Below are 18407 nucleotides of genomic sequence, written 5' to 3'. Positions count from 1 at the left end.
AAGTCCAGTCTCTATCTCCATCCTTTCAGTTGACAATGCTCTTTGTATGGGCTATCTCATTTGACATCTCCTAATAATCTTGTATAAGAGAGAGGATAAGCATTATGATCCTTGACAAATGAGAAAATCAAAGCTCAAAAAGGTTGACTTATTTAGGGTCACATAGATAGAAAAGAGCTGGGATTGAGTCTAGGTCTGCTGATTGCACATCAATTGTTTTTTCCTCTGTTCTTTTCATAGCTTACATCTTGAATGATCTTGTGGTCCTTTGAGAAGCTGAGCGACTTACTTACTTCTAGGAGGTCAACCAGAGTGATGATGCTTACTAAGAAAATGCAAAACCAAAACAAACCCAAGCTAGCCCAGAGTAAGTGATTTGCCATTCAGACCTCAGGTACACTTCCCCTGTAGCATGCATAGTCAGTTCTCTAAATAATGGGGCACCTCATCTATAGATCAAGATCTACAGTTAGATCATTAAGTGGAAGACGTCCAAAATGATTGTCTTCACCCACAATGGCAACTATCCCTTCTTCACTGACCTCCCAGTACTCATCCCTTTACCTTCTTCAGGGACTTCCCCTCTCTTTCTTCTCCACAAACCCATCCTCCTTGCCCTAGTATCTCAAGATTTTGGCCAAATGAAAAACAGCCCCTTCTCCCCAAAGGACCAAGGATTCCAATTCTTAAGCCATGCTTCAGAAACAGTGTGCATACCATCCCTAGAAACCCTGGGATGTATGGTCTTGGTAGAACAATATTTCATTAGCCTTGTTTCTGATTCTTTGAGGCCATATGCCACTCTCTATCCATGCTATATTTATCCAGTCTCCTTTATGTCACTTCCCATGTGTTCCTGAAATGTAAGTGTCACAGGAAACTTAGACAAAACAGGGATTAGAAGGAAAGATGGTAGTGGCATCTTAGTGAATCCTACTATAACAAATATAATTTCCTTCTAACTACCTACACTGTTCCAAAAGCACCTTCTGTGATAGAGCCACCTTTCCANACTGGAATTCGAGACTGTGGAGTTGGTGTGTGAAGCCAATGGTACTGGCTAACAGGAAGTCTTGGTGCCAAAAAAGTAGGTGAAATGTAGTCTACTTTCAGTGTGGACTTAGAGATTTAGACCCCAAACCCAGGGTGAAGACAGCTAGCTGTCTTATGTCAAAATAGCTATGCCAAAAGAAAACCTTAGGCAGAAGGTGCCAAAGTTCCAACTGTGGTCACATGGCTATGTTTCACAGCTTTAGGCAACCACAGGAAAAGGCATAATAATCAATAAATTGGTCCACATCAAATCCAATGGCTCTTTTTATTACCTTTGTGATGCTTATGTCTATGTATCATGTTTCCAAAATGTTGAAGCTATTAGAACCAATGGTGTGGAAGATAGTGAGCCAATCTAAGTTTCAGAAGCAAAGGTTATAGTTTTACAGATTAGAATCATAGTGCTAGACAGTAACTTAAAAGGTCACATCTTCTAGGCAGATGGATACTTAATTAAGCCATCTGAGGTGGATAATTATCTGACTTATTTCCCAAGGACTTAGAATCACAGAATATTAGAACTCTTAGATAAAATAAAGCTGTTTTAATATCACCCTCTTATTGAACAAAAAAGGAAACTGAGGCTCAGAGCAGTAAAATGTCAAGAATGCAAGTGTCCTTTCTGACTCCTGGTATAATGCTTTTTCCACTAACACGTGAATTATTTCAGGGATAATGTTTGTTCCCACAATCTTCATTAGTAGCCTAGGGTTGACTCACTAGTTTGGAGAAGACTATGCTAAACCACAAGCTTTGACTGCAATTTTCTTTCCTTTGGACTGTTGTGGAGAAAGGTGGCTTTTATATTTTCATAATAATTTCTTTGAATATTTAAAAATTGTTATTAAGTTCTCTTTCAAAAAATTCTCTTTTCTAGTCTACATCTTTCTCACCCCCTTCTCATTCTTTAAATCAGTTCCATTGTTCCTTTCTATATTCTTTCTAGTTTTCAAGTGACAAAGTCCAAAACCTGCATAACCAATGCCAACCAGAGAGAGCAGACCAGGGTGTCTATAGGCCTTTGTCAATGCATCTAAATATATAAGTTATGGCCAAAAGGTCAATGTATACTTCTTCCTATGCTAAATTACTCCTTCTATATCTTGCACCTGTGGCTGTTCTTTATGGACAATATCTTTCTAAATTTTTTTGGAGGCCATTTTGAATTTTATTTCTGTCAGCTAAAATGTTAGATGCCCCTAATCAACATGACATCACTTGCAACTCTTGTTCATGCTTCCAATTTATGATAAAATCAAAATACAATAGCCATGGAAATTATACTAGACTTAGTACTAACCTTTGGGAATACATGTACCCCTTTCCAGCTGAATTTGAACCATTGTTAATTCCTTAGGTGCAACCCTTTAGTCAGTATCAGCCTCTACAATGCTTCTTTCGATCCTTTCCCCATCACTCTTTGGAAACTGTCTTCTCAAAAGTATTTGCCAAATCCAATGGTCTTTTCTTCCCTTTTTCTTAACCTTGATAGTTTTAGGTACTTTTTCATTCCCCCTTCTTGAACTTTCTCTTTTCCCAGATTTTTCTGATGATATCCTTTTTTGGTTCTCCCACCTAGAGCACTGGATTCAGAGTTGGGAAGACAAAGGTTCAAATCTCCCTTCAAATATTTACTAGCTGTGTCATGCTGGGCACTTCACTTAATCTCTCTCAGCCTCAGTTTCCTCATCTGTAAAATGAGGGCATTGGACTCTAAGATCTTTGGGGTTAATTACAATTCTGAATCTAAGTTCCTATGGCTATTCTGTTGGTTCTACTTCCTTTCCCCACTACTGGCAGCCTCCTTCAAACTCCCCTGTCTTTGTCATTGGTGCAACCATTCTTCTAGTTGCAGGGATCAAAACTTGAGTCACTTATATCCTTCCAGCCATTAAGACAAAGATTTTTTTTCTGAAATGCTTTCCATACTTCTTCCTCTTTATCTCCACTGCCATCATTCTAGTCTAGCCTCTCTTTATGTCATAACCTGGATTGTTCTTAAGAGTTTAAGAAAAAAGACCTTAAAAAGAAACAGTAGTCATTTCTCCTAACTCTAAGCCCTTGCAAAAGAAACTTTCCTTGTAACAAAGAAAAACATTCAGCCAAACAGTTCATGTCTGGGATAATTCCAAAAGCCTCCTTGCTGGGCTCCCTCCTTCTCTCTTCTATCACTCCCTATCCTCTACAAATTTTCCTTAAGATATACTTTGATCATATTTTGAATACCCCTTTCAAAACCTTTAAGGAATCCATATTTCCTGCTACATCAAACCTAAACTCCTTTGCCTATCTCTTGTAAGGCCCTCTGTGTTATGCCTCTACTCTATGTCTCCACCAACAGAGTGTTAAAGAAAGAGCATTGGACTAGGAATTAGGAGATTCCTGGGTTTAGGTTCCAGCTCTGCCAATAACTTATTGTGTGACCTTGGATAAGTCATTTAATTTCTCTTTGACTCATTTTCTGCCTCTGTAAAATGATGTGATAGACAAGATAATCTCTAAGGTGCCTTTCCAGTTCTTAACAATCTAAGATAATTATATGTACTGAGGTTCTTTTTAGACCTAATATTCAATATTTTCTAGGCTAGGAATCTAAAGGCTTGGATTGGGACCTATCTCTTCTATAACTGTACAAATCTAAGTGGGCTACTTCCCTATTCTGAGCTTCAGTTTCCTCCTGATGATGCTCCAAGCTGATACTCAGTCAATCTTACCTTTGTTTGCACTGCATTTTTCATCCAGAATGCTATCTTTATGTCTGTTCTCCTTGTCAAAACCCTGTCCAACTCAAATCCATCCTCCAAGATACTCTAGCTAACTCTCTCTCTTTTGGACTCCAACAACACTTACCTATTCCCAACAATTAAGTACTTACTATATATCACTCCCTGTCATTTTATGTGTGTGATTCTTAACACCTCAAATAGACTCAGCATCTAGAAGGCAGGAAAAATGTCTTGAGCTTCTCCTTACATGGAAATGAAACTCCAGGAGATTAATAAATACTTATTGATTGATACTCAAATTGTAATTCTTGGCATCTCCCCAGGGATGTTAGCAGAGAATTACAGCACCTGGACTGGGGAGTACTAATCAAAATTCTGGTAAAAGAGAAGTATGAAAGGAGGAGATTAGGCCCCTCATCTTTTGGCTCTTCCTCTTATGCTCCCTACACCCTCTCAATCTTTAAGGTCTTGTGTGGAAGATTGGAACTGTGGAACTCTGGACAGCTGTTTAATGATGGAAGCATAGTCAAGATCAATTAATCAAACAATGAACATTTATTAAGCACCTTATTATATGCCTTCTTTAGGTGAAAGGGAATCAGGTGATGGAAAAAATGGAGACACTGTAGTCTAAATTATCCTTTATATATATATATCTCACATGTGACATTTCTACCAAAATGTATTATATATGTGTAGGTTAAAATGTCACATGTAATGGGAAATAAATACCTTTCTGAACTCCAGCTGGATTCTATTTATACTTGTCTTTTATTTACATGATTTAATTATTTTAAAAAACTTTAAAGAAAAGCAATTTAATTAAACTGCTATACTAAAGTCAGTTTCTGAGGGGTTGAAATGGCCCATGTGACCAGAGTCTACAGGTGGAGAAAATTGGGTGAAAGAAAGAAGGAAAGGAAGGAAGGAAGGAAGGAAGGAAGGAAGGAAGGAAGGAAGGAAGAATTTTAATTGTGATGCACTTCAAAAAATGGTAGTTTTGATGTTTACTTGGCAAAAACATGGGGAAAAATGTATTTCTGTTAGATAAACCCAAAGGCTTCAATTGCTTGATTAATTATTTACAATTCAACAAAAATTCCTAGGAAAACTGGAAAACAATCTGGCAGAAATTAGATTCAAACCAGCTCCTCACACCATTTACCAAGATAATCTCCAAATGAAAACATGACTTAAATATAAAAAGTCACATCATAAACAAATTAGAGGAGCAAGAAATGTCCTGTTGGAATGATGCATAGAGGAAGAGTTTATGACCATATGAGGGATAAGATAAGTGTGTAGAAATAATATGGAAAGTTTGGATTACATAAAATTTAAAAAGTTTTTGCACAAATAAAATCTATTTAACTAAAATTAGAAGGGAAAGTTACCTGGGGAAAAAATCTTTGCAGCAAGTATCTCTTATAAAGATGCCATTTTCAAGCCACATCAAGAAATTATTTAAATTTTTAACACTAAGGACCATTTTTAATTTATAATGGTCAAAGATTTGAACAGTTTTATTTTATTTTACTTTTTTTAAACCCTTACTTCTGTGTATTGGCTCATAGGTGGAAGAGTGGTAAGGGTGGGCTGTGAGGGTCAAGTGATTTGCCCAGGGTCACACAGCTGGGAAGTGTCTGAGGCCAGATTTGAAACTAGGACCTCTCGTCTCTAGGCCTGACTCTCAATCCACTGAGCTACCCAGGTGCCCCGATTTGAACAGTTTTAAGAGGAAAAACTCCAAAATATCAATAGACATGAGAAAAAAAATGCTCCAAATTACTAATCGTAGGAATGAAACTTCATCAGATTGACAAATATGACATAAAAGGAAAACTGACAAATGTTGAAAGGATTGTAAGAGAACTAATGGTGCATAAAGCACCACTAGTTGATCTGTCAATTGGTCCAGCCACGTTAGAAAACAATGCCCAAGACACTTGGGCATTGTGTGTACCCTCTGACTCAGAGAAACCATTACTAGACCAATACCTCTTTCTCAAAAGAAAGAGAGAGAGAGAGTCACTTGGGCATTGTGTGTACCCTCTGACTCATAGAAACCATTACTAGACCAATACCTCTTTCTCAAAAGAAAGAGAGAGAGAGAGAGAGAGAGAGAGAGAGAGAGAGAGAGAGAGAGAGAGACAGAGAGAGAGAGACAGAGAGAGAGAGACAAAGAAAGAGAGAAGGACCCATTTTTATAATTTTTATAATATAATTATAATTTTATAATAATAAAATATAAAATATTTATAGAAGTTCTTTTGGCAGTGACAAAGAACCAGAAACTAAGACCTCAAACTGAGGAATGGCTGAATAAATTATGGCATATGAAAGCAATAAACACATTAGTATTGTGTTGTAAGAAATGATCAAGAGAATAGTTTCAAAGAAACCTGGGAAGACTTGTAGAACTGATGCAGGGTAAAGTAAGCAGAACCAGGAAAACAATTTCTATAATAATATTTACATTGTAAAGACAAATAACTTTAAAAGACTTAAGAACTCTAACAATGTAATGATCAACCATGGTTACAGAATACCAAAGATGAACATGCTTTTCACTTCCTGACAAAGAGATGATGAACTTAAGATGCAAAATTAGACATACATTTTTTGGACATGGTCAATGCAAGATATTATTTTGTTTTAATATCCATATTTTTTCTTTCTTTTTTTCAATGAGGTAAATAGGAGGGGAAGAAACTTAATGATTGTTGAATTTTTTAAGTTACATTAAAAAGGGTAAAGGTAGACTCTTATGCTTAATTGACTCTTTGAGATTAGAAATCCTCAATAGCTCTAAAGTCCAAGTGCCCATAAATATGATCCACAATCACAAAGATCAGCAATCTATGGAATGAGAAATCTGAGCGAGAATGTTTGGATGTCATGTCTTGCATTTCCCACAGTAATTTTGTGGGGAATTAAGGACTAATTAACTTTAAGATCCTCAGAGTAAAAGTGTCAAATGCATTAAGGGTGTAAAAGGAAAAAGAAAAATAAGCACAAACTTACAGCCAGATTTCTATTGACGAGGTAGCTCAGGTCCCCAGGCTTGTCAGTATTTCGGATATCCACATCATGAGGTGACACAAACACCTTTTCATTGTTAAGGTCAAAGAATTCAACTTCTGTCAGACCCACACAGACCTCATTTCCCCAATTGGACAGAATTTCCATGGTCACATAAATGGCATCTTTGATCTCTTCTTTTTTGGTTCTCAATGAATCCTTAAAAAAAAAAAAAGACAACTAATGAAAATACAACATGGATGTTAGACTCTATAGGGACATGTGTTTCTTTTTTCACTGGGTACATAACAATACTTAATTACTTGTCATAATTTCTGTCAATCAAATATCAAAAAAGATTTATTCTATTTATTTTACTACCATTCTCTCTCATTTTCTGCATCCTATTCTCTCTCTAACACACTCTCTTGCATGTACTCTCTATTTTTCTTTCTCTGGTATAGGAATTGCATGCTTCATTCCATTAACTACTTCTATTAAAACACAATAGGAGGTAAAACAGTACTACAGGGTTGATTAGTCTGACAATGGACAATGTTTTCAATGATATTTACTAGTCATCTGAAGCTTGGGAGAATCAATGTTGCTGGGTTTTGAGTTCTAATGATTCCACGTAGTTTAATTAAAAACAACAATAAACCTATTTACTTTAGAGTCAGATTACCTGGTGTTTGGTCCAAGTGCCATGAATAACAAGGCAAGTGATCATGAACAGGTCATTTAATTTTCTATGGGCCTCTATCCTCTCATTTGTCAAATGGACAAGTTGGACTAAATGATCCCCAGTGTCCCTCTTACTTCTAAATTCTATAATGATAAATGTTAGGCTTCAATGAGACCATGTGATCACACCAAAACCTTGAACATTCTATCCACCTACCTTTGTCAGCAGAGCACCTATTATCCACTGATAGTCTGCCTAGATTCATCTCCTATATTCTACTCCCTCTTTCTTTCCCAATCCCTTTATCAATACAATGACCACCTATTAGTCCAGAGTATCAAGGATGAAGTATGCTATCCATTTCTTCACAGACAGGTGCTCAAGATGCAGAATTAGACAAAACATTTTTGGACATGGCCAATATAAGACTTATTCTGCCTTCATATCCATACATTTTTTTCCCTTACTTTTTAATGCGGAGAATTCAGAGGGGGAAGAAAATGACACTGAAGACTGCTTACCACTGAAGAACACTCCTTTCCCTAACCACTGTCACTCTCTCTCATTCTTTTCTATCTCAACCCTACCCACTCAAGTCCCACTCCGGATCTGCCTGCTCTATTGTGCCCTCTTAGACATTCACACTACAATTAATAAACTTCCCTTCATTTTAGAAGTCTTCTCATGCTCCTTCCATCTTCTGGCACTCACTGGGACCTAGTTTGCTCTGGATGGAGAGTTTGCATCTTTTCTCAAAATATCTTCCACACTAAACTTACTGGTGCCAGAGTGGGAATAAAATGCTCTTTGTAGCCCACTGCCATCTCTACTCTCCTTAAATTCTTCTCCCTCAGCAGTCTTTTGTCTTTTTTTTAACATTTATTAATATTTATTTTTTAAAAAAGTTAACATGGTTACATGATTTATGCTCTTACTTTCCCCTTCACCCCCCGACCTCCCATGGCCAATATGCATTTCTACTGGTTTTAACATGTGTCATTGATCAAGACCTATTTCCAAATTGTTGATAGTTGCATTGGTGTGGTAGTTTCGAGTCTACATCCCCAATCATGTCCGTCTCAACCCATGTGTTCAAGCAGTTGCTTTTCTTCTGTGTTTGCTCTCCTGCAGTTCTTCCTCTGAATGTGGGTAGCGTTCTTTTCCATAAGTCCCTCAGAATTGTCCTGGGTCACTGCATTGCTGCCAGTACAGAAGTCTATTACATTCGATTTTAAAACAGTGTATCAATCTCTGTGTACAATGTTCTTCTGGCTCTGCTCCTTTCGCTCTGCATCAGTTCCTGGAGGTCTTTCTATTTCACCTGGAATTCCTCTAGTTTATTATTCCTTTGAGCACAATAGTATTCCATCACCAGCATATACCACAATTTCTTCAGCCATTCCCCAATTGAAGGACATACCCTCCTTTTCCAGTTTTTTGCCACCACAAAAAGCACAGCTATAAATATTTTCGTGCAGGTCTGTTTATCTATGATCTCTTTGGGATACAAACCCAACAATGGTATGGCTAGATCAAAGGGCAGGCATTCTTTTATAGCCCTTTGAGCATGATTCCAAATTGCCAGCCAGAATGGTTGGATCAGTTCACAACTCTACCAACAATGCATTAATGTTCCAATTTTGCCACATCCCCTCCAACATTCATTACTCTCCCCTTCTATCATTTTAGCCAATCTGCTAGGTGTGAGGTGATACCTCAGAGTTGTTTTGATTTGCATTTCTCTAATTATTAGAGATTTAGAACACTTTCTCATGTGCTTATTGATACTTTTGATTTCTTTATCTGAAAATTGCCTATTCATGTCTCTTGCCCATTTATCAATTGGGGAATGGCTTGATTTTTTATACAATTGCTTTAAGTCCTTGTATATTTGAGTAATTAGACCCAGAGTTTTTCGTTATAAAGATTTTTTCCCAATTTGTTGTTTCCCTTCTGATCTTGGCTACATTGTTTTGGTTTGTACAAAAGCTTTTTAGTTTATATAATCAAAATCATTTATTTTACATTTTGTAATTTTCTCTAACCGTTGCTTGGTTTTAAAATCTTTCCTTTCCCAGAGATTTGACAAGTATACTATTCTGTGTTCACTTAACTTATTTATAGTTTTCCTCTTTATATTCAAGTCATTCACCCATTCTGAATTTATCTTGGTGTAGGGTGTGAGATGTTGATCTAAACCTAATCTCTCCCATATTGTTTTTTTTTAAACACTTACCTTCAGTCTTGGAGTCAATACTGTGTATTGGCTCCAAGGCAGAAGAGTGGTAAGGGTAGGCAATGGGGGTCAAGTGACTTGCCCAGGGTCACACAGCTGGGAAGTGTCTGAGGCCAGATCTGAACCTAGGACCTCCCGTCTCTAGGCCTGGCTCTCAATCCACTGAGATACCTAGCTGCCCCCTCCCATATTGTTTTCCAAATTTCCCAGCAGTTATGTCAAATAGTGGATTTTTGTCCCAAAAGTTGGGCTCTTTGGGTTTATCATACTGTCTTGCTGATGTCATTTACCCCAAGTCTATTCCACTGATCCTCCCTTCTGTCTCTTAGCCAGTACCTTACTGTTTTGATGACTGCTGCTTTATAGTATAGTTTAATATATGGTACTGCTAGGCCCCCTTCCTTCACATTTTTTTTTCATTATTTCCCTCGACATTCTTGATCTTTTGTTATTCCAAATGAATTTTGTTATAGTTTTTTCTAATTCAGTAAAAAAGTTTTTTGGTAATTTGATAGGTATGGCACTAAATAGGTAAATTAATTTGGGTAGAATGGTCATTTTTATTATGTTAGCTCATCCTACCCATGAGCAATCAATGTTTTTCCAATTGTTTAGATCTAGTTTTAATTGTTTGGAAAGTGTTTTGTAGTTGTTTTCGTATAATTCCTGTGTTTGTTTTGGTAGATAGATTCCTAAGTATTTTATATTATCTAGGGTGATTTTAAATGGTGTTTCTCTTTCTACCTCTTTGTGTGTAATAGAATATCCTATTTTTCTTATTCCTTCAAGATTCTCTTGGTGTCCTCTACTATTCACCCCCCTCTTTCCCACCCACCTATAATATCATCTTAGATCATTTAGTATTCCAACCTCTCCCTATGAATAATTCTTCTAATTACTATAATAGTGAATACTATAATGGTAAATAGAATTCCCTACAGAGAATTATACATAACATTTCTCCACATAGGAATACAAATAATTAGATCTTATTGAAGCCTTTAAAGGGCAAATTTAAAGAAATATGAGTTTTCTTACTTTCCCTTCTGTTTCTTATTTACCTTTTCATGTTTCTCTTGATTTTTGTGGTTGGATATCGAACTTTCCATTTAGTTCTGTTCTTTTCTGTGCAAATACTTGGAAATCTTCTATCTTGTTGAATGCCCAAACTTTCCGCTGGATGTATATAGTCAGTTTTGATGGGTAGGTGATCCTTGGTTGTAGACCCAGGTCTCTTGCCTTTCTGAATATCATATTCCAAGCCTTGTGGTCTTTTAGTGTGGAGGCTGCCAGATCCTGTGTGATCCTGATTGGTGCTCTTTGATATCTGAATTGTCTCTTTCTGGCTTCTTGTAAAATTTTTTCTTTTACTTGGAAGCTCTTGAATTTGGCTATTATATTCCTGGGGGTTGTCTTTTCAGTGTCTAGTGTACAGGGTGATCTATGGATCCTTTCAATGTCTATATTGCCCTCCTGTTGTAGAACTTCAGGGTAGTTTTGCTGAATAATTTCTTTTAGTATGGAGTCCAAATTTCTATTAATTTCTGCTTTTTCAGGAAGACCAATGACTCTCATATTGTCTCTTCTGGACCTGTTTTCTTGATCTGTCAATTTCTCATTGAGATATTTCATGTTTCCTTCTATTTTATCAGTCTTTTGACTTTGTTTTATTTGTTCTTGCTGTCTTGAGAGATCATTGGCTTCTACTTGCCCAATTCTTTTCTTTAGAGACTAGTTTTCTGCTATAAGCTTTTGATTTTCCTTTTTGATTTGGTCTGTCCTGTTTTCCAGCTGTTTGATTTTGGTCTCCAATTTGCTTATCCATTCTTTTGATTTGGGGGCATCTTTTTCGAACTGCCCAATTCTAGCCTTTAGAGACTGGTTTTTGGCTACAATCTTTTGGTTTTCAGCTACAATCTTTTGGTTTTCCTTTTTAATCTGGTCATTTCTGGACTTTGATTTACTTGCCTCACTTTCCAATTGTGAAATTCTGCCTTTTCAAATGTTATTTTCTTACCAGATCTCTTCTATCTTTTTCATAATCTCAGATTTGAACTCTTCAAGACCTTGTGACCCGTTTTCATTGTTTTGGGAAAGTTTGGATATGGTTACTTATTTGTTCTCTTCTGCTGTTTGCTCTGTTGTCTGGATTTTTTCTGTGTAAAAGTTATCAAGTGTTAAAGGTTTCTTCTTGATCTTTCTCTTCTGGGGTTCCTGATTCTGGCTTGCCATTGTTAGCCCAGTGCCCTCTGAGCTTTATGCTCATGCTCAGGATCTGTCTGCGTTCTTTAGGCTCCTGAAGTCTCAGGTCTAGTTGTTCTCAGGGTCAAGCCTCCTGGTGGTCCCCTTGCTTGTTCTTCTCCCTGAAGCTCCTTTAACAGTCTCAGGGTGCTGCTTCCACAGTCAAGCACCCCTCTGCACTGGGTCCCTACTCAAGGTCCACGCCTGTACTCACAATCCGCCCCTTCATCCACGCCTTCGCCCACGCCTACTCTCAAGGTCTGTGTTCAAAGTCTGCGCATTCTTTAGCCTCTTGGGGTCTTAAGTCTTGCTGCTCTCAGGAACAGGCCCTGGTGAGCTGCCCAACGACTTAATGGGTGCCCCAAACTTGCTCTAACTCTTTTGTGCTGGCTTTGGCACTGTAGGTGGTGTGGTGTAGGAAGGGGTTGCTCAGCTTGCGTTTTAGTGAGAGCTGCTTCACCCCTTTATAGAATGGAAATGCCCCAATCCCACGTAGCTGCACCCTGTTGTGGGGTCCCTTCTTTCGTCTGTCCTATATGCGTGGGTTAGGAGAGGTCAAGCAGCTGCTTTTTATTCTGCCGCCATCTTAACCTGGAAGTCTCATCACAAGTGTCTTTTGTCTTTTAAAGTTAACACTTCCAAAATTCAAATCCTTGTGGCTATAATCTGCTGACCTCTAGGATGTTCTCTCTCTTTTCTCAGTTAATTCCTGGCTCAGTCTTCCTTTTTGCAGTAGGCTTTTCCTCATCTCCTCAGCTGCTAGTGACTTCCCATCCAAAGATACCTTTTGTCTGCCTTTCATGTGTTTTGAATATACCATGTTATTTACATGAATGAATGAGAAAGCATTTTTTTCACTCATTTGACCCATTTAAAATGTAAGCTCTTTGAGAGAAGGGATTTTCACTTTTATCTTCCTATGCTTAGTACTTAACACAGTGTCTGGTATTTGTTAAGTGCTTAATAAATAACAATAGCTAACATTTATATAGCATTTATTAAGCATTTTAGAATTATTTCCTCATTTGATCCTCAGAACAACCCTTGGGTAAACCCTGTAAAATTTTATTTTATTACTATCTTCATTTTACAGATGAGGAGACTAAGGAAAACAGAAGTTAAGCGCCTTGCCCAGAGTCACACAGCTAATAATGTTTGAGGTTGAATTTGAACTCAATTCTTCCTAACTCCAGGTTCAGCACTCTAATTATTGTATTATGTGGATAGAATTTGCTCCCCAGGACTCTCTTACCTAGCATCCCATTTGTGTGTTTATGCTACATGTCAGCGTTGGGAGGATAAATTTTTGGTGTGACCTCGCCTCTCTCTCTCTCTTTTCCTGAATGTGGCTGCTGAAGCTGGCTGAGAGTCAGCAAGAGAATTAACACATGTGGTCTTACTTTAGTTAGAATATTAGTTTTGAACTTTTATTTCTTTTTTTAAAATTTCTTCTACTTCAAGTGATTATTAATAAACTTCATAAAAATAATCCTTGGAGTTATTGATATTAATTTAAATCTTATACTACCATCTAGTTGCCCCAACACAATGCTCACTAGATAGATTGATTTTGTTTTAGGTAATGAGCCAAATAATATTGAAGCAGGGCTTTGGAAAACAAGTTTTTAATTATGTAAAAGTTTGGTTATAAAGTGTTCATGACCTCATAGGGAAGTAAAAATACATAGGTTATGCCTGTAGTTGTTTGCAGATGTCCATGAATGTCATAAACATACAATAAAATCACAGAATGGCCTTCAAATGCCCTTTCTGTGGCCTGGAATATGGCACCTGTCTCCATAGATCAATCATTCATAAAGGAGAGGATTTCCCATGTGCCCTCTGTAAATGAGATCTGGCAATCTGTAATGGTTTTCTGAGCAGGGAGCTGAGGAAATGAACAACAACTGTTCATTATTTATTTCTTTAGTTACTAGCCTCCTTAGTGTGGGTCTGTAAATCCCTAGGGTATTAGTTTGAGCTGACTGTCACCCCTCCCCAGGAAATATGATTTACCCAAGGTCACACAATTAGTAGGTGATTGAGCTGGGAATAGAACCAGTTATCCAAATGATATTTCTCCTCTATGATGCTACCTGTTGTTTGGACCAGCTACTGTTTCCATTTCCTATCAAAGAGAGGTGGGGGGATCTTCCATAATGTTGACAATTTAGGACTTGTTTTTATTTAGTCACCAGGCAAACAACATAATTTATTCCTCTATTGAGTGACTTACACAGTCCTGGCCAGATAACTTAGTGTTTCTCTTTGCCAGGATTTCTCTGGTTGCAAAGATGAGGCAAGCAACACTGCCCTGCTTCATAAGAGGGTCTGGAGGGAACAAGATCTGCTCATGCCCTGTTTTACCAGGGCCAGATGACAGGCTGAAGAGGTGCTAAAAAGCAGGGTTGTGAGTTGGCAGTTTGAAAGATGCCAGATGGAAGCAGAATGCCTTGCAGACAGGCTATTCTGGATCATACCCAATATAATATTCAATTGGTAAAGTCCTTCCATTTAGTTTCTAAATGTAGAAACTGAAAGGTCTATTAACCAGGAAAACGTCACTGTTTGTCAAAATGGCAACTCTGCTATTGTTTCTGCCACTTATGTTCTTTTACCAGGATTCTTTTACTGACTAAAAGGAGATCTCTGGGTTCATGGCAGAAATGTTATCCATTAGGATAATCATTGCTATGTCATGAAGGTTTAAAAAAGAATGTCTTGTCTGAATTTTTAAAAATAAGGATCTTCTCTCTGACCTTTGGTTATAACTGAATATTGTATGATCCAGGAAAGTTTATGACAAGTGATCACTGGTACAAAATATGGTTGGGGAGACTCGTGCCAAGTAAGGGGCTGTAGGGCACAGAATTAGACAGACCTACTAAGGTCTAATCCACACTCCTCCTTATCAGCTCTGAATGCCTTTGCATTTTAATTACACACCAGAAAAATACTTGCTGCTACTACTACTATATTATAGTTAACACTTACAAAGGACATTTATATGGTTGCAAGAGCTTTATATGTATTATCTCATTTGATAATCTCCTTCAGTCTCTGAGGTAGATCATGAAAGTATTATTATCTCCATTTTACAGAGAGTAAAATTGAGCCCTGAGAGATCTGTTTCTTCATGTATAAATTCAGGGGTTTGGACTAGATAACTGCTAAGGATTCTTCCATTCTAAATCCTATGATATGATACATGATCTGACAAATGTCATTAAGATGATAAATAGTAGAATGGGACTCAAACCCTGATCTGATCAGGTGCTCTTACCATTAAACAACACTGCCTCTTTACAAACCAGAGTTTCAGAGAGGCTTCTTACTAAACATTTATCAAAGGTTAAAATGGGATATGTTTTCTCACCTCAAGATCCAATACAGGGTCCTTAGGTCCTATATGACTGAGATGGGCAGGGTCGTTTTCAATGGCCTGAAGGACTTTCAGAAGCTTTTTCTGTTGCCTAAAATAGGAATGCACCTTTAAGAAACATGTACTAGTCAACTGATATACAAATGGAACATGCCTATCAGTGGCCTTTATCTTTGTGTCCTGAAGAAAGAGGCTAGGTGGGAAAGAAATATAACCAATAAGAAACTAGAGTAGAATCTTGGGGTTTTTTCCCCTAAGGCAACCTGAAGAAAATATGTATGGATAATTCCTGCTTGTAATATGCACCAATCAAACCAACCCAAGGAATCATGCACCTCACTATAAAATATATAGCAGATGCTGACTGTTGAAGAAGAATAATACAATGAATGGAATCCCTGCTCAGAGATCCAGGGAGCTTTCAAATAGTCTGTGTAAGCATACCCCACATAATGCCACCCTAACTGATGTTATTTTAGATTAACGTGGCTGATATATCATACTTGTGACCCAATGGGAAGTTCTCTGCATATCATGGATGAAATAAATTTTATAACAATAACTCCCATTCTTGTGCACTCTGAAGCTTACAAAGTTGAGTCTTCCCTCATGAACAGCCTTATGAGACGGATTACAGTATACTCAATTTAGAGCTAAAAGGGATTCAGCTCAACTAATTTAGTCCAATTCTTCATTTTATAGAGAAGGAAACTGTGGCCTTTGTTTGACCAGGGTTACCCACATAGGAAGTAGTAAACCCTAAATTTAAACCCAAATCTACTATTTCCAAATCCAGAGCTCTTTTCACTACACCATTATTCTTACTTTTTAAATGAGAAAAAAAAATGGTTTTAAGAGTATAGACCTCTCTGGTTTAGGCTGTCTCTGGAACAAATAGCCCCTGAAACACAATTTTGCCTAAAAAGTTTTTGAGCAACTATATGGATGTCATGTGAGGAAGGCCCTGGTAGTATACTGATGAGTCCATTTAGTGAGAAATACTGGTTGTGATGAGATTAGAACCATAGAATTTCAGAGCCAGAAGGGAATCTTTAGAAATTTTAGACCTTGGAGGCCACACTATCTACTCAATACATGAATCTCTTCAATAATATTTCAGACCTGGCAGACAAACTCCCTACATATTAAGATAGCAAACTACCATGCAGATTACAAGAATTGAATTCTCAGGTACTTATCTCTACAAAGTCATTCATTTTCAAACATAACTATGAGTCTTAATGACTGGAAAGAGAATCCCAACATTTTTTGTTTTCAAGGATAATAATGACCCTAATAGTATCAGATAATGCAAAGTGCTTTACAATGAATATCTCATTTGGTCTTCCTAAAAATTTTATGACATATGTCTTACAGGAATTATTCTCCCCATTTTACAGAAGAGGATATAATGTTAGGGAAAAGTTAAATGAATTCTCAAGGAAATTGTAGTTAGGAAATATCTGAGGCAAGATTTAAACCAAGGTCTTTCTGACCCTAGCTTGGAGATAATTAACCTGAGCTCTGTGACTTTGTTTTTTAAATATTTTGATAACTGTATATTGATTTCCAGTAGAATTTTATGTACTTTAGTTTATATTATGCATTTTAAAACATTATTCTGAAAAGGGGGCTATGGGTTTCAACAGTTTGCTGAAAGTGTTCCTGACACAAACAAAGGTGAAGACCACACCCCAGATTCAACATACTACTATTGCCACTCTCAGGAAGAGCTGTTGTATAATGATAGAAAGAGGCATTTTGGCTTTATGTAAGTTCACCATTGGGGAAGCAGTTCCAAGTGGCAATTATCCTCAACCCTTCTTCCTATTTATATTCAGCAGATAAGTAACTGCCTTTTTTGTGGTTGCAAAGGTATGCAGAGATCTGCATTTCTGTCCATTTTAAGGGATGAACAGACAAGGACAAGGGTATTTTCCTGAAAGGAAATGTTAAGTTTTGTTTACCCAGAGGAAAGGAGAAGATTGTAGAAGTTAAAATGACTCTAGGATACTCTAGAAATGAAAGCAAAAATATTAAATCAAGAAAACTGATGATTCCTTCACTCAGTTAAAAAAAAATCAACCTTAATAAGTACCTGCTTCCCAGAAGACCAATTCTTTCTATTGCTTCCGTGACTGCATTTGCACCTCCTGTGGTTTCAGATAGCTCAGATACAACACTGGCTGTGGAAAGGTCAGGAGGAGGCACCTGAAATTGGAAAAGTTCATTAATAGAGTACAGAAAGTAGACTTTTAAATTTCAGAAAGATTAGTGCCTGCTCTTAAAGGCATATAGATGGAAAATCATATATTTAATTGTTAGGAGGAAACAGGAAGAAGAAACTTTTCAGGTATATATTAGATCAGTAAAATATTCAGACAATATATACATCTTTTATTTCTTATGGTTGCTGGGTCTAATCAATCAACTAATCAATTAATTAATTAATGCAATTCTATTCAAGGAGCATTTACTAAGTGCTTACTTTGTAGTGTACACTGTTGCCACTGGAACTATAGACAAAAACAAAATAGCCTCTGTCCTCAGGGGGCTTACACTCAATTGCCATCAACCATTTTGAAAGGGAATTCCAATCATATGATAAGGAACCTAGGATTTGGGTATGAAAAGGACCAGAAGCATCATTTAATCCAATCAATTCATTTTACAGAGGAGTGAGTACTTCATAAATTACAATGTCATAAAAACAAAAAATATTACTATTACTTTTTATTGATATCTTTTTGTTTTTAATCATTTTCCTCCCACATTTATCCCCTTTTTGTGCCTAGAGAACTATCTTAATGGTGCAGGAATTACATTACATTTATGTGGTTTTGTTTAACCATTCTCCAATCAATGGGCACAAATATTGTGATTATTATCACTACTACCACCAAGGAATCAGTCTGGAAAAACTCGAATGTCTTTGTTGAAAACCTCTGTGTGTGTGTGTGTGTGTGTGTGTGTGTGTGTGTAGAGATACACGAATTTATATACACACATATTTATACATACAGTTAGAAGCATTCTAAAACCTGTTAATTTGAACTAGACTAG

At 37.1% G+C, this 18407-nt stretch overlaps 1 protein-coding gene across 1 annotated transcript in view; it reads right to left on the bottom strand.

Annotated features, from left to right (window-relative positions):
• The window catches only part of LOC123248525 (katanin interacting protein), a 148325-nt gene that overhangs the window by 20759 nt on the left and 109159 nt on the right, over positions 1–18407 (bottom strand). The window contains exons 15-18 of the mRNA XM_044677331.1: positions 17443–17555; positions 15339–15435; positions 6804–7019; positions 2424–2636 (exon numbers count right to left, since the gene is read on the bottom strand). Of these exons, the coding sequence (XP_044533266.1) occupies positions 2424–2636; positions 6804–7019; positions 15339–15435; positions 17443–17555 (639 nt within the window). The remainder of the gene's footprint in view (positions 1–2423; positions 2637–6803; positions 7020–15338; positions 15436–17442; positions 17556–18407) is intronic.

This window comes from Gracilinanus agilis, chromosome 1 (assembly GCF_016433145.1).
Source record: "Gracilinanus agilis isolate LMUSP501 chromosome 1, AgileGrace, whole genome shotgun sequence".
Lineage (NCBI taxonomy): Eukaryota > Metazoa > Chordata > Mammalia > Didelphimorphia > Didelphidae > Gracilinanus > Gracilinanus agilis.
This window is presented reverse-complemented; position numbering and strand designations above follow the sequence as displayed.